Consider the following 17,026-nt stretch of genomic DNA (forward strand, 5'->3'; position numbering starts at 1 on the left):
TGTTTGTTTATTTATACAGTAACTGATTGCTGTTGTTGTTTATAGATCTGTGGGCATTTGGTTTACGTGAAGCAATTTCCATGCACTTTGAGAAGTAAAGACATGTGGTGCATTAAAATATGAATGACGATGATTGTGTAGTGACATCACGGATGTCACTGTGTGGTGCCGGCCCTAGAGGAGCACGGTGTGCGATGTACTCACATCGCGGACATCACGTATGTAGCGACATCACGTATGTAGCGACATTGTGTATGTCACTGTGTCATGCCGGCTCTAGCGAGGCACGGCGTGCGATGCATTGTCATCGCGGACACCCCGTAGGTGGGTGTAGTACCAGCCCTAGAGGGGGCTCGGTGAGCGCTGGGATAGCGCTGAGTGGCACCACGCGTGGCGTGTAGTGCCGACTCCTACAGGAGGGAGTGTGGGAGTGTCAGCCATGGGATGAGGTTACCCTGGGCCATGGCACTGTTTGACCCTGGCAGGCACGTGACCAGTAAGATCTACACAGGGGCCCCAGGTGGGGGCGTGGGGGTGGTCACGTGTCAGGGTGAGATCCTACGGGAAGGGTCGAGAAACAAGAAGAGGTTTCTCGAAGGTGGTCGCGGCCAAGGGCGGGGCCAGCCACGACCCGGGAGCATATAAACCGGGTCCGCACAGGGACCGGGGTTCAGCGTTGCTATCGTCATCTGAAGATTTACGTTCTACGTCCAAGAAGAAGTCACCAACGCGTGGACGAGGACCCCAGCTAGGGTCCTGTCCGTTGTAGCTACTCCCAGTAACTAGCGTAGTTAGCCTGGTGGTCCACCACCATAGGTTATCTGGTAAAGAGGCAGTAACCCCCTTTGTGTTAATGTGTTGGTGTTAATAAATGAGTTGCCTCCAAGAAGTATGTCTGCGACTCAGTTGAATCCACTACAATTGTGCCAACCCCGGGAGAAGGGCCGAGTGGACCCCTGGCTGTGATTTGATTGCGAGCTCAATGCTCGAACCACAAGAAAAGGTAGAGGTGCAGCCCTGCACTTGCGTGCTGTTGCTACTGCTGGTGGAAGGACCTACCCCTCAAGAGCACTTTAGAGAGCCCCTAGAGATAGTATCTGTTGGCAATACCCACACTTTATGCCATCACATGCAACCTATTGGTCGACTAACCCTATCCATTATAATAATGGGTGAGCAGAGGCGGGGTGGACTTAAGAAACTTAACTACCTTCCATTAACTTCCTTGCCAGGAGATTGAAAGGTAGCAGCGACCTTTGGTGTGCAAGTCCATTGTGCTGACCATACACATACGGATGGTAGTACCCCACATTTAAATCCTCTCCTCAAAGAGCGAATATGGGCAGGCGGCAGGAGGCCTGATGGCGTAATGTAACGTGTTAACGTGCCTGCATTAGTCCGCGGTAATCGCTGTACGTGATATCGAATGGAACAGCAGCAATCCGCAGGCATGGTGCAAAGAGATCACCTTACCATGTTGAATGTCCTTCATTTCAAGGTGAAGGCTGGACATTAGAATTCCTACAGCTTGAGATCGCTTGCCATCCAAGATTTTAGTGACCTGCGTTCAAAACACAGTTACAACAACGTGGTTCGCTTACGCGATGCTTAGTCGCGTGTTCAAAGTCATTGTGAAAAGAAATGGACATAAACAGCACGAGGCTTTCATGAAGTATCACCCAACGGTGTCTCAGGAAGATAATATTTTGAGTCAGCACAGGCAAGCACACACAAACACAGTAACTACATTAGAACCCCTCTTAATGACCATCCCTGTTAACGACCAATCGGTTAAAGACGGGGCCTCCACAGAGCCCAATGTGTTCGCTTACCGACCATTCCTCTGATGACGGCATTACGACAGGAGCACGTGAACGCCAATTTCGGCCAATCGGTGAGCTCCAAAATGGTTTGACCAGGACTATTTCCGATACTCGCTTAACGACCAAATTACTTTACGACCGGTTTCGTGGAACTAATTACCGTCGTTAAAATGGGTTCTACTGTATTTTGTGTCAGCACAGGCAAGCACACACACACAGCAACTATTCACTAATTAAAGTATTTGCATTTGTTTTCACTCAGCGGGCCTTACCTTTTAAGAATTGTGTTTCATTTGTATATATTTTTTTAGTGATTTGCTTACACCTTGCCTTCATAATATAGGTTTTTTGGGGTTAGATCACGTAAATATAAATGTGCCGGAAAACCGCCACCACCCAACACAGCCAATAAGTAAGGTTTGTCACGTAAACAGAACATGCCAATTCGTTACTAGTGTAGTGAGTCCAACTGAGTCGCAGACGTTTTTCTTCAGAGGCAACACATTTATTACACAACACGTATATACAAAAGGGGTAGCTTCCCCTTAACCAGACACAGCCTAGGGTGGGGACCACCCAGCTAACTACACTACCATACAGGAGTTATGGCTACGACGGACCGGACCCGTCCTCGGGTCCCGGGCCATGTGTTGGTGCCTCTTCAGATGTAGAACGTGGAGCTTCCAGCTTGCAGAACGAAGCAACCCAAGTCCCTCCCAGGGACCCACCTTATATCCTCCCGGGTCGGGGCCGGCCCCGCCCTTGGCCCCGCCCACCTTCGAGAGCGTTCCAGCTCTCTCTCGATCCCTCTCGAGAGCTCTCCCCGGACACGTGATCACCCCCTAGCCCCCCCACCTGGGGGCCTCCCTATAGACACTCCGGTACACATGCCTACCGGGGTCAACCGGAGTGCCATGGCCCGGGGCAACCATGTCCCTGGGCTGACACTCTCCCGCTCCCTCTTGTGGGAGCCAGCACTGCACGCTATGCGTGGTGCCCTCGCTATCCCAGCGCTCACCAAGCTCCGCTAAGGGCTGGTACTACACCCACCTACGGGGTGTACGCGATGATAGTGTATCACAAGTCATGCTCTGCCAGAGCCGGCATCACTCTGTAACACACACGATGCTGTCCGCGATGTAAGTACATCACACACCATGGCCCTCGAGGTCCGGCACCATACAGTGACATCCCCAATGTCACTACACTAGTACAACACACCGGTGTGTGGGAGGGCAATCCATAACATTGACATTTAAACTTGAGTACGACGTTTCGCTAGTAATTAAAACTAACTTCATCATCAGCCTATAATTTGTACTCCTATCGTGTTTTTGTATTATTTGTTCTTGTTAGGTTCTGATCTGCCCCTACTGGGACATCTGTGCAAAAAGAGCTTTATAGCTCATCGGATTCCTCCAGTATAAATATTCAGATTCTGATTACAACCGTGTACATATTTGATACTAAGTTAGTTTTATCCGCTTATATCTACAAAAATACCCAAAGTAAATGTTTACAAGGTATGAAGTGTGACCGGCACATGCTTTATGTATCCGAACAACCAGGCGAATCTATTTTTATATAAATTAAAAACTATTATTTTCAAGTCATTTTCACATTACAGTAAAACCTCATTATTACGATATTTTATCATTCGTATTTGGGGATATTTCGGCACGGCTGCCCTTTCGGGATATATACTGTGGAAAAGCAATTTCGCCATGAGCTGAATTGCCGTACCGAATGGTCCAATTTCGGCAAACACGTGGAGCGACGCCGCACGCCACGACTCAGTCCAGTGGCGGCGCGCATGGTGAGCGTTAGTGCAGACCTGTTGCTTTGAACTTTACATTGCTTATGCACGCTGTGCAAGCCAACCCTCTCAGAAATCTCATCTACACCTACACCAAGAAGCATTTGAAAAGGATTGAAGTATAAATCCCTTAGTCTGCGGGTCAAATCCGAAGCTTTGGATATAATTGATGCAAGTGTGTCAATGCGTATAGTGTGTGAAGAGTGTGACATAAAATCAAGCACCTTGAACATACAGTACAGCAAGTACATACTAGGTGCATTAAGCCCCACTCCACAACCTCCGTTACCTACCAAAAGAGAACCTACCAAAAGGGAACCTACCACATCTCCTTCTTTGCCTGCAGTGCTGGTTACTCATGGTAAGTGTTTGGAAAATTCGGAAAAAACATTTTTATTGGGGCAGGAGGCACTGAGGAGTACCCATTGTAAATCATTCGGAATATTGGATAATTCGGCAAGGCCAGAGCCCCACATGTGTCGAATTAACAAGGGTTTACGGTGCATGCAAATGCGCCTGTGACCAAATCTCCCAGAACGTTCCCGATTTCCTGAGCTCGAAAGCTACGCAGGCTTGGGCCTTGATAACGCTAGAATGGGTGACCAACAATGTGCAACAAGTTGTTCTTGTCTGCTGTGGGGCCACGTGGTTGGGCAGCAGAGGGCAGTTCTTGTCTGCTGTGGGGCCACGTGGTTGGGCAGCAGAGGGCAGTGCAGCGAAAAAATCATTGTTGTACTGTTCTTCGATAAAAAAACTTCCTTCACAATTCTGGATAATCTCCCCGATGAATCTGCTTGTAATCACCAGCGAAACGTCGCAACTCCAATTGTCAATGTTGTGGCCTTACTCTCCAACACACCGGTGTGCTGAAGTAGACACTAATTGTCACGTTTTGTTTAAATGGCAAACCTTATAAATTTGCTGTATCAGGTGGTGGCAGGTTTCACGACACATTTATATTTACGTGATCTTACCCATAAAAACCTTTATTATGGATATTGGTCACGAAAGTCGACATGTTAAAATTCTTCTAAGCTCCAACGTCCATGAACATTGCATAAGGCGCTAAGTCTCACAGGTAATAACGGTCTGTAGTAGTTTCAGAGCAGTAGGGAGGGGGGGGCGCGATGGTGCCATGTGACTTTACCCAATGAGGTAATATGCCAGTAAATTTGGCAAATTTGGACCGTGACACCAGCACAAATTGCCCACTCTTTCCAAATTTATATCACGGGATCTTGACCGTCCAACGCAAAGCAAACGGCGGTAAATTCTTTGGTTAATGCTTTAAATTTCTTGATCCGCGCTTCGCGAGATTTTCAATCGAAGATTGAATCCGATTTGTGAAATATGTGCACGCTATGAATTGTATTCATTATTGATATTACTATTATAATACACCCGCAGTATTAACCAGGGCAGCTGCTGGGCTCGAACCACAAACCTCTGCAACAAGTGGCAGATGGCCAACATTATGCTTAAGAATTTTAAAGAGTGACTCACTTGCTTGGTTTTAGACTTTTTGCTGAACGCATCGAACAGCGGCTTCTTTTTCTCTTTCAGGGATTTTTTAGAGAAAAGTTCTTCGAACTCCAAAGGATTTATCCTTGCCTCATCCAAACCATCCCAGATGGTATTTGCAGTATCCGACCTGCAATCAAAATAACCTTACATTAAAAGACAACCGTGCTCTGCAATGTAAAGACATCGAGTGAGAACAATGCAACAAACACGAGTTGATTGTCGGTTGATGGCACAGCAAATAGAAGCCTCTGACATTTACGAGTTTAAGTTAACACAGAGGATGCTAAAATTGCATGTAAGAGTTAAGGCAGTTGAGAATAAAGCTTGGCTGGTTAGTAGGGTCATTTCACCATTCTTCACCACTTGGGTCACACATCACGATGGTGAAGAGGGTACTGGTGCCGTTTTTTTATGTTTAGTTTGGTGTCCCTCCCCCGCACCTCTGATTAGCATGGTTTGGCTACGTACAGTACGAAAGAAGTTCACCGTACATGCATATTCATACCGGATTTAGATATCACTTGTCACTGACGTTATCCATGTCCGGGAATCAAACCCAGTTTGGTGATTTCAACATGCGTTTTTTTTAGCCAGTGCACACCAATGCTACACCAAAACTATTTGTATTAAGAATTGTAATTCACAATATCATTAATAAGAATAAATAGAGAAAAGCAAGTTCGATTTATTTGACATGATATAAGAAAACAAAGGACAACGTATAATGTTTTGACTGCCACAGTTAGAGGTACAAGAAGCCCGCAGAAGACAGTGAATTGAGTTACACAAGCAATTTGAACAATTGGATGCAACTGGGAGGAGTAACTCATGCAAAGTTCTCGAGTAATATTATGGGCAGAGTTGAATGGAAGGCCATGATCATCAATGCCTCTGAGAAAGGACATGGGAGCTTACAGAGTTATATTCCCAGACATCAGCATATTTTATTAAGATCCCATTTATCACATGAAATTGGATTTTTTATCGAGGTAACCTTTTAATGTTTGATCTTGGTATAAAATTCTCTAACTGCTTGGCTATAAAGATCCATGCTTCATCATCACGAGCCATTTTCTATCCACTGCTGGAAGAAGGCTTGCCCACGCTCATTGCCATCCCTGTCCTGTGACGACACAATCCATCTATACCATCTGCACATATTATTTCTCTAACTACATGGTAGTTGTCCTCTAGGGCACGTTTCTGCTTGTGGCTGCCATTCCATCCCTTTCACTATTTGTTTACTGTATGCGCTACTCGGCAGGTATGTGTACATGTTGAACTTCTTTTGAACTGTACATAGCCAACCATGCTACTCAGAGGTGCGGGGGAAGGACAAAAAACTAAATTCGTTTTCAATCCAGATGATTCAAAAGTGCATGCATTTCTAATATGGGAAGAGCATTGCAAGAAGTGCATCTGCAAGCGCGCAATTCAGTGACAATCTTTGTCCGATGGTTAGCCAAAAGCCACTGCGAGGATGATCAGAGTTTGTGTGATAATTTATGCTCCTTGACGAGATCAGCAAGGCATTGTGGTTCATTGTGCGGTGAATTGTGGGTTGGGCGGTCTACTCTACGCGACTCTGCTTTGTGCGTTGGAGAACGCATCTACTGCATAAAGTGAGGGAAATCCGTATATCGAGCAGACGAGACATGTTGAATTCCTAGTTTTTTGCATTTTAACACAGCATTAATAAAGGTACCTTCTATCTTTGAGCTGAATGCGCGCCCAGTACAGCGGTTTCATCGGAAGGTGCGGCTCCACAGAGGGCCGCTGCAGCGCCACGCCTTGCGGGAACGCCGTCTGGTGCCCTCCTATGTGCGGGAAGCCAACGCCGTAGTGCGACGCACTTGACAAGGCACACGGGTGAGCGAGGAGCGGCGGGGCAGACACTCCAGGGGGCAGAGGTGGAAAGGGAGGGGGAGGGATGCAGCCACCGGGAAGTGGTGGAGGAGGAGGGGGAGGGAAGGAGCTTCCAGGAAGAGGTGGAGGAGGAGGGATATGGCCGCCAGGGAGAGGTGGTGGAGGAGGGATGAAGCCTCCAGGGAGAGGTGGTGGAGGAGGGATATGGCCACCAGGGAGAGGTGGTGGAGGAGGGATGAAGCCTCCAGGGAGCGGTGGAGGAGGAGGGATGAAGCCTCCAGGGAGCGGTGGAGGAGGAGGGATGAAGCCTCCAGGGAGAGGTGGTGGAGGAGGGATGAAGCCTCCAGGGAGCGGTGGAGGAGGAGGGATAACGCCTCCAGGAAGAGGTGGAGGAGGAGGGATAACGCCTCCAGGAAGAGGTGGAGGAGGAGGGATAACGCCTCCAGGAAGAGGTGGAGGAGGAGGGATAAAATCTCCAAGAGGGGGGGGAGGAGGGATGAAGCCTCCAGGAAGAGGTGGAGGAGGAGGAGGAGGAGGGACCAAGCCCAAAGGAACAGGAGGAAGAGGTGGAGGAGGAGGGATGAAACCTCCAGGAATAGGCAGAGGTGGAGGAGGAGGGATGAAGCCCGTAGGAAGAGGAGGAAGAGGGGGAGGTGGAGGAATGAAGCCCCCAGGAAGAGGAGGCAGAGGGGGAGGAGGAGGTGGAGCACTGTGAGGAGGCGAAGGAATCAAATCCGCAGGAATAGTTGGAGGAAGAAAAGAAGGGGGGAGAGGAATGGAGCCTTCAGACATAGCTGGGAGGCAGCAGTCTGCAGGAAGTGGATGAGGAAGCTTTGGGTCTCCACAAGTTGTGAGATTTCCATTGTCGCCGCCTGCCTTGGGCATTTTTGGGGCCGACTTAGGCGAGGGTTCGTAGAAGGGAAATGAAGCAGGCGGGCCGACTTTACGTGATACTTTGGTGTGGAAGCACGACTTTGGTCTCGGGGCATTCTCGGCCTGGGGAGAGCACGCCGCGTTCGCCCTCGAGGGTTCTTCGCCGTAGAATAGCGTGCCGAGCGGGGAAACCATCTTTTCGGGAGAGGTCTGAACCGATCGTGTCTCGGACGCCTTCGTCGTGTGCGCCGTCGCCTCCGTCTGCGTCTGAGCGCTCACGCCCTGCGGCCCGTGGGCCTCCGCGTGGGCGGCCGCGTCCCTCACGGTGCCGTGACGTCCCAGGCAATTGCTGTTGATGTCAGCCAGCTCAGCAATCCTTCTCCTCAAGTCCGCGACCTTATGCTCCAGCCTCGTGAGCTCCCTTGTATGCTCTCCATTCAAGTGAAAGACTCGACATTCGTGTATTCTCTGAAAGCACACATATTCAACATTTACACAAGTATTTTGGCCTGCTCTGGACCGAACACCTCTGAAGTGGTGTGAGCACCCATGCTTTACCACCACTCATCAGCTAACTGTGGTGCTAACCGTTTGATTTACTGGGTGGAGAGAGACGGGAGATTGCACCGGCATCCTGCTGTGGGATTACAAGTCCAGAGTGCTAAGAATCACACCACAGCAACATCCCCGACGGCTCTCGATTTACTACAAACGCACGAGTTTGTTCGAGAGGGCCCCAGGCCTGATTGCGAGTTGCATAATAACGCAAGTCTCCTCAGGGCTCCTATGTCGGTATAACAACAGTTTGTGAATTATACGTGGCTCAAATTTTCGAACGAGATATCATCCTCAACCCATGCATAGAATAGATGCAACAAGGCACAAAGGTGCGCTGCACCGCATGTACAAAAGCTTTCAGCCTTAACCAGACCACCGGCTCAAAGGAACTGATTGTGGGGCAATGTTGTCGTTTAGGACCACGGACTCAAATGTAGCCACCCCCCAACAGACAGCAGTGAAACAAAGAGACGCAGCTGTAGACCGGCAATTTGTCCTCGTTAGGACTCGTCAGTACAGTGCAGCTATCAATGTTGGCTGCTGCCACATGCTCTGGGAGCATAATATGTGGATAGGATTTCGATTTAAAGCTTTCGTGACTGCATGGATTCATATTCTTGGTTCTTTCGGTAAAGTTACGTAGAAGAGAAATAATAAAATATAAAACATAAGATAAAATTCTCACGACGTTTCGGCCACAATGCAGGCAGCCGTCCTCAGGTGAAGAACAGGGCTGTCGGAAAGACAGCGTCCTAATGAACACTGCTAAGCTTGGCAGTGTATTTTTAAGCTGGGTCGGAGGAGGAGAGAGCCTTGACAAAGGAGTTAACATATCAACAGAGGAATTTAGCATGTTGATGACAAATGCAGATATGGGATTAGTCACTACTTGTGGAATGTGTAGGTGGTGGGGGGTCTCAAAGTCATATTATGCTAGTATATTATGTAGGATTAGCAGTGATAAAGAGAGAAATAGGATTACCGAAAGAACCAAGAATATGTGGATAGGACTTGCCTTTACACCATGGGGCAACACATTCTCTCAACTCTTGACAAAAGGCTTTTTTAGACATCGGACGCTGCATGTCTTTGTGTATTTTAAAATCTATTTGTTTCCAGCCTGCAATTAAAGTTTTCTGTTGTCATGGGTTTTCTCATCATTTACAGATTTTAGACAGCGGATCTTCATGACCAGGTAAAAGCAGCCCATTGAGATCAGGAGTCTCTTTCTCAAGGAAGACACTCATTTAAATAAGTACGGGAACACACAGCAAACAAAGTTCACTGTGTAAATAAAATTATATCGAAAAACGAGGCTTCATTTATAATAAATATACATGAAGAAACAAACACTCGTAACTTTACATACGCATTCAATAAGTATGATAACACAAATGTTTGAATGTTATTGTTAGGACTTATTGAGAGTCAATGGACATACAGAAAATAATAATAATGATGCTCACGATGCTCTATCTACTGCAACACTGGAATCTCATACACTTTTAACGTCAAAGCACATTTATATGCTATGAAAGAGGGCAATTGCCCCAAACGTTGCCTATTATTATAAACTTTCCCTTTAAGGCCACAGCATGAGTGACAAATGCATCGAGTTGCTTGTTAATTGTGCTTGTGCACCACTGCCAACGCAAATAATTTGTTTAATTGTTACGTTCAACTCCTTTGCTGACCTCTGCATGTGCCACAGCCCCATTGTGCTTCTGCTTCATTCGAAGGATTTTCTTTCGATATTCTGCAAGAAAATAAAAGTGACATTTAACAATGTGGACCTTTCCCTTATAAACATTTTCCAAGTCGTTATGACGATGTCCGTCCGTGCGTCCCGTTCATCCGTACATCTCCATCTGTTCGCCTCACCCCTCAAACCGCTCGTTCAAAGAACACGTTGCTTCAAGGTCATGAGGAAACTGTTTTTCCTCCAAGATGATTCTTTAAGCTTGGAAACATGCGAGAGGCACTGGAAGCCAGAGCTAGAGAGTGTGAAGTGTCTTGAGATTTCTCTGGACTTTAGTTATATATATTTTTCAGTTTTGCTCTCCAACACACCGGTGTGCTGTACTAGTAACGAATTGGCACGTTCTGTTTACGTGACAACCCTTACTAGTTGGCTGTGTAGAGTGGGTGGCGGGTTTAACGAAACATTTATATTTCCGTGATCTAACCTAAAAAATACTATATTATGGATGATATTGGTTGCGAAAGCCTATGTGTTCAAATTCAGTTTGCAAAACAAACAATATCATTTCAACACCTGTAATGAATGCAATTAAAGATTGAAATTCATTACAATATACTTATACGAGTTAAATAGCCTGTGAGGGAGAAGGGGGGGGGGGCTTTAATGAATATAGCAGTAAGCTCAGAACTCTTAGGAGTAATAATAATGCACTTTAATTGCCCAAGAAGGCCACACAGAGTCTCAGCACTCTTCTTTAGAAGGGTCCCCCATTGGGATGCTTTGCCACCAATTCCATTGATTCTTTTTTATTTTTACATGTAGAAGGAAACGCAGAGTGGTTATAACACTGAAGGATCCTCACAGATGGATTCAATAAACACATGGACTCCATCCATTGCATCACATCTAAATCTTAAATGTCATCTCCTGGCCACCACCTCGCAGCCCCATCGTTCATTAATCTCACCTTCCACCAAATGCGCCGAGTCAGCCTGGGCGGAAGAAGCTTCTCCAGACTTGAATGAAGGCCAGCCTGCCTGCAGTCTCTGCGGAGGGCTGTTGTCCCAAGCTGCTCTTCTCTCGCCACCCACAGCCGCCCAGGCATACAGCTCCTCTGCCTTAAAGGAAGGTAAAGGTACAGGTGCAGCCCTGCGCATCACATGCTAACGCCACTGATAGTGGATGGGCCTCCACTCGACGGAGCTCTAGACAGCCCCTGCCGAGGGAATTCGGCCTACTTCTTCCACACTGGACAGACCTTTTGGTAGATGTGGGAGTTCCCACATTTTACTCCACCGCACGTGAGCTTTTTTCGACCTAACTGTGGCGTTACCAATTTATACAGCTGGGTGGACAGAGGCAGTGGGCCAGAGATTTGATCAACTTGCCCCATAATCCCAACTGCCACGCCGGGAGATGAATACAAACGCGGTGTGCTAACAATTTAACACATTCCTGCGGAGGGAGCTGGTAGGAACGTTGGGTTGCTCGGTCAACGGCGGCGTGGTGTATTCCGCAAATATGCCCGACTGTGAGGGCGGGCACAAGCCGGCGTGAGTAGGTTAAACGTTGAGTTTTATAAGGGCACCACGGGGTGACCAGCTCCTCCCCTCCCCACCCAGCCCCACCCCTCCCACCCCCCACCCAGCCCCACCCTCCCCACCCAGCCCCTCCCAACCCAGCCCCTCCCCACCCTCCCCTCCCAGTCCCACCCTCCCCTCCCCACCCAGCCCCACCCTCCCTCCCCACCCAGCCCCTCCCCTCCCCACCCAGCCCCTCCCACCCTGCACGACGGACACAATAATCCCTTGTGGGCTGGTGTAACCAGGAGGTTACTACCAGTACCAACACAGCAGCAGCACTCCTGCTAGATTTGGACAGCATCTGAATTTTCACTGAACACAGACCACTTCACAACCCCGTGTGCTCGAGTATCGCATTGCATCTAAAAAAACTGCAAAACACCTCATCAACACATATTGCCACGAAGGCTATACAACTGCAAATTGGCACACGAGTGGCCATGAAAAAAATTTACCTTTGCAGGTTTTGGAAAGCAGCTCTCGCCGTACATTATTGATTAGGATGCAAATAAAACACTGCACTTTTTACAGGGCAGCCATCGATACCAGTCCGCTCTCACAGCTCGTGCTCTGGATGTGCGTGCACGAGTATAAATTATCTACAGCATCAATATCGCACACGGAAAAATAACACAACGTCTAAAAATATCACGTTATTAAAGGAATACACGGCCCAAAAAAAACAAGTAGTTATTAACGAGTACACAAAAGAGCTGTGTGTGCAAGTCTGTTCCACATGAGCTGAAAGCTTCGTTAATGATGGGGGGAAAAAGGACTCTGCAGTGACGTTTGTGATATCTCTCCAGCGATAGCGTATAAACCATTACAACAGTGTAGCACAGTACAGGGACAACATCACTACGGCATTCCTGAGAATCACATTAAAGTGCTTTTTGTAATCATCAGCCAAGCTTCAAACTCATTGCCAGACAGCATGGGGACACACACCATAGAGATACATCACTCTTCGAAATTATACTGTAAAAAAATTGCAGTACAACAAATGGGAGTGACATCACAGCGATGTCACTGGTGTCTTAATAAATCCAGCAGTAGAGTTGAACAAACTAGGACTCAAAGGCACAGGGTGTGCACTGGGTATTCCTCACATTTAATAGCTGTTGCTTAAAGATTCGTGACATTATATTCGCGACAACACAAGCAGATCTCTTGTAAACACTTTTTCAAGGAAGAGCCGCGGAACTCTAGCCATGCCAGGTCGAGTAATTGAACCGATAATCGGGAGCAGAATCAATCAATCAAGTCATCGGATGGCACAGCTCGAATGGAAAAACAAATATTTCATGAAGCTCATCTCCTTAAGATCTGGCTGAGTGGCGTTGTGCTCAGAGCGTTCAACCAAATGAGGAGTTGAGAGACCAAACCCCTGTCAGAGATCGCCAATAAAATGCATACCACCCTGTGGTCATCGCATGGATAAACTGGCACCCACCATCATGGGAATGTGTCATATCCACGACCAGCTCGGGCACAATGACAGAAATGAGTGCTGCCCCCCCCCCCCCCATTGCTCGTTTGAGCAGGGAGGCACTAAGCTGCTTCCAAAGGAAAGCTAAATCACACAATTAGTATATTTGGTATTCGCTATCACGAATGCACGACGTTTCAACAGACGACTATAATCTGCAGTACTTTCACCGTAGGGGGCGATGTTGCGATAAAACCAAATTTGGACCGTGACATTTTCGGCTAATTTGCCCGCAGTAATAGTCACGGGCATCCGCTGGGCACGAACCGCAAACACTCTGCAAGAATGCAACACGTTTTAAGCGCACCACCACTCGGCCACGGCAATGAAAAGTAACTGTACCTGAAAAGGTGGTGAATTTTCTGCAGAAAACGTCATGGATTTCAGCTCTGGTGAACGCCTCGCTACGCAGAGAAGCCCAGCGTGCAGGAGCTTCGAGCAGAGTCTGCGAGCCTCTTCCTGTTTCTCCTGAGAGCTGATAACATCTCCATCGGGGATCGAACGGATAACCCATTCCAGCAGCGCCCTCCCTAATGCACAAAATACAAAGAGGTCAACATCTCCCTACACTGCGTTAGTAAATAAAACAGCAACAGTACTGTCTATTGTTGTCAACATTTTAATTAGATTAGCTAGAAGTGTATAAAAAAACACATTGCTGCTGACTGGATATTTTGGTTTTAAATGACGCTCACTAATTAAATTATTTAGCTAAGAAAATGAAATTGCACTTGTTCGTCTAATGCAGGGGTGGCAAACCTGTAACAGACCAAGAACCAAAAAGTAACCATCAGTTCTGCAAAGAGCCAAGTGTAAATATAAATGTGTAAATATAAATGTGTATATATTGGCAGTTTTCAGCACAGCACGGGAGACATGAAAAAATATTTTTGCCACTGTGATAGTGCGTTCTACGTTATGCCCTTTCAACAGAGCCACATGCGGCTCAGGAGATGCCAGTTGGCCACCACTGGTCTATCGCTTTAAGGTCTCCCCACCCAGGCTACTTGACCGTGCTTTACAGTGCCGCTCAATACGGCTGGTAAACGAAGGAAGCCAAAGACTGGTTATGATATAATTCATCACTGAAGTTAGCCATTTTTCGATTTAAAGCTTTCGTGACTGCAGGGATTCATATTCTTGGTTCTTTCGGTAACGTCACGTAGAAGGGAAATAATAAAATAATAACATAAAACATAATCAAATAAAATTCTCACGATGTTTCGGCCACAACGCAAGCAGCCGTCCTCCGTGATTTTACCGAAAGAACCAAGAATATGAAGTTAGCCATGGCTGGGAATCGAACTCGGGTCACCAGGTTCATAGTGACCCATCTTTCCCTCGATAATGACAATATATATATTAAACTAAACCTGTCATTTGTGTAAGGTTACTGAAAAAATATATATTAAATACCCACACTGTGGACCAACAGATCAATATTCCCTGTTATGCCAAGGCAAGTGTTCTATAAGCACCACAGTAATTAATGCTGGCATAATGGAAAACTATCACAAACAATAGTTACAGAGTTTAGCGACTCTTTCTAAAAGATTTACACTTTTGAAAGCATCACTAATAGATTCAAGGCTTCACCATTCAGTTGATAAATCATGTAAGCAAACATTCCTCTTCATGAGCATCATCTGGAGGACATACCTGTAAATTCTGCATTGAAGCCTAGAGGTTGTGCAGGTTCTCTGGAATCCAGACGCATTTTGCCACAGAAAACGTCACTGCTCTGATCGTCTTTACCCCAGGAAAGGACATCCATGGACCCAGCTTTATGCAGCTTCTCCTGTCTCTGCTTCAGACTCATGGTCTCCTCGGTCCAGTCGGCAGAACGACTGACTTCTGAATTCTTGAGGGCAGCCATATCCCACGACTTGGCAAGCTTGCGCACCTTCGACTCGTGATTGTGCATCAGGATCGCGTCCGTGTAGAGGCCATGCTCTTGGCTTGACCGAAGAGGGCTGTGCATGGGCGACATTACTGGGGACGCCACCGGGGAGCTCAGTTGTCGAGTGGTGGTGATCGGGTACTGTGTGTTGATGTGCCTTCTGTGCACGACGGTACTGTGCAGGCAAGGGCTTCTTGTCGGCGAGTTGTGATGAAGACAGAAGCTGCTCAAGTCACAAAATTCCAGCTTGGGACTGGATTCGGTCCATGTCTTTGTCCTCATTTTCACGCCACTCAGTTGGTCAGATTCCAGTTCTGATGGAACGCATTCTGGAGAAATATCTCGAGCGGGCAGCTTGACATCTACATCGCATATGGTTTCCTGTTTGTCGGTATCCAGCAACTCACAAAAATCATGAGCATGCACACCCAACAGCGGACACTTGGTTTTCGCTGAGCAAACTTCCTGTGCTTTGTTTTGTGTTTTAGGTTTGAAAGATGACGAATATTCAAGCCCACCGTTATCTTCACCACAGCAATCTCTAAACTCTTGTTCCTGTTTTTGATGGTCACTTGAAAATGAAGGGACTTCTTGTATCTTTTCATAATGGAGTTCCCTCAGTTCATCAGAAGTGTCTATCTTGCCAGGTTTGTAATCTGATGGTACGTGTTCTCCGTAATTATGGTAACCTGAGTTCCTGAGCAGTAGATGTGGTTCCTCGGTTTCTTTCAAAATTCCTTCTTTTGAATAATCCTCTGCTTTTAGAGTTCCCTGCAGTGGCTCATGTTTTAACATAGCCTTCTGGACATTTACCAAAAGACTGTTGTTATTCAACGATCCTTTGGTACTCACTGGTCGTTTATGATCCGGCTTGAAATTACGATTATGAAGATCAACATCATAAAACGAAGTTAAATATTTGGCGTTGTCTACGTGCAGACCTGTGCACTTCACCAGGTCACAGTTTTGCCCAGCTGATGAAACTGTATCATGCACAGGAGCGAGCCTGCTGCCATCTCCTTCGCCAAGGGTGATAAATGTCAGAGCTTGATCGGTGTGCGTACGCATTATTCCCCGTGCTTCCCTCGCGCTATGGAGTGCAGCTACGCCACTTTGGCCATCGGCCACAAATCTGCATTTACAAATCGCAGAAAAAGCTGTCGATCCTACAGTGTCACCCGCCGAGTGCTGTTTGTTATTTCCTATCCCCTGCAACTCGTCCGCACGTTTAGAATCCAGCGCACTGGCGTAACCTACCTGTACACCCGCCACTTCTGCCATCTCATCCAAGCGCCGCCTTCCCGTCGCATCAGCGCCGACTCCCAGCGGCTTCCCATCCTGATTTCCCATTGCACTGTCTGACGGGGCAGCACTCAGCAGCTGCCGATCATCAGCAGCATCAATCGATTCCAGCACTGGCCGTGCCTGCGGAGCCCGTGTGGAGCCATCGGCCCACACATCATGCTCACTGCAGTGAGGAAATGCCGAGGGGACTGTACACAGCAACTCTATGCTTTTAAGCGCATGCTGTGCACACTCAGCATCATCCTCCTCCTTGGCATGCTCAGTGGCACTTTGCTTGGCCCGGTCGCAGATTGCAGCCCTGTTGATGTTGTACGTTGTCATGAAATCATTGTAGGACTGAGTGCAACAAATATCTTGGATGTACTTGTTCAGAGACATTGGCGTTTCCATCGTGCAGTGTTTGCAGCGTATTAGGCCGCGGGATGAATGTCATTGAAATCTGTAGAGCCACACATAATTCTTGGTGAGGATGAGGGAGAAATTCAGAGCTAAAGTGACGAAGTATCTTCAAATATTTAACTGCAAAAACAAGAATATGCAGCAGTATTAGACTTCTGCTCACAAATATAACGTATGCATTGACATTT

General features: G+C 47.2%; 1 protein-coding gene across 4 annotated transcripts in view; it reads right to left on the reverse strand.

The window, feature by feature from the left end:
* The window catches only part of LOC144723653 (uncharacterized), a 52,504-nt gene that overhangs the window by 26,032 nt on the left and 9,446 nt on the right, over positions 1-17,026 (reverse strand). For 3 of the 4 annotated variants that reach the window (XM_078602549.1, XM_078602551.1, XM_078602548.1), the window contains exons 3-9: positions 14,894-16,958; positions 13,577-13,764; positions 11,130-11,280; positions 10,155-10,216; positions 6,869-8,370; positions 5,143-5,290; positions 1,474-1,561 (exon numbers count right to left, since the gene is read on the reverse strand). In XM_078602549.1, the coding sequence (XP_078458675.1) occupies positions 1,474-1,561; positions 5,143-5,290; positions 6,869-8,370; positions 10,155-10,216; positions 11,130-11,280; positions 13,577-13,764; positions 14,894-16,829 (4,075 nt within the window). In that variant the 5' untranslated portion in view covers positions 16,830-16,958. The remainder of the gene's footprint in view (positions 1-1,473; positions 1,562-5,142; positions 5,291-6,868; positions 8,371-10,154; positions 10,217-11,129; positions 11,281-13,576; positions 13,765-14,893; positions 16,959-17,026) is intronic. The other variant, XM_078602550.1, reaches the window with a different exon arrangement.

Source organism: Lampetra planeri, chromosome 18 (assembly GCF_965212315.1).
Source record: "Lampetra planeri chromosome 18, kcLamPlan1.2.h2, whole genome shotgun sequence".
Lineage (NCBI taxonomy): Eukaryota > Metazoa > Chordata > Hyperoartia > Petromyzontiformes > Petromyzontidae > Lampetra > Lampetra planeri.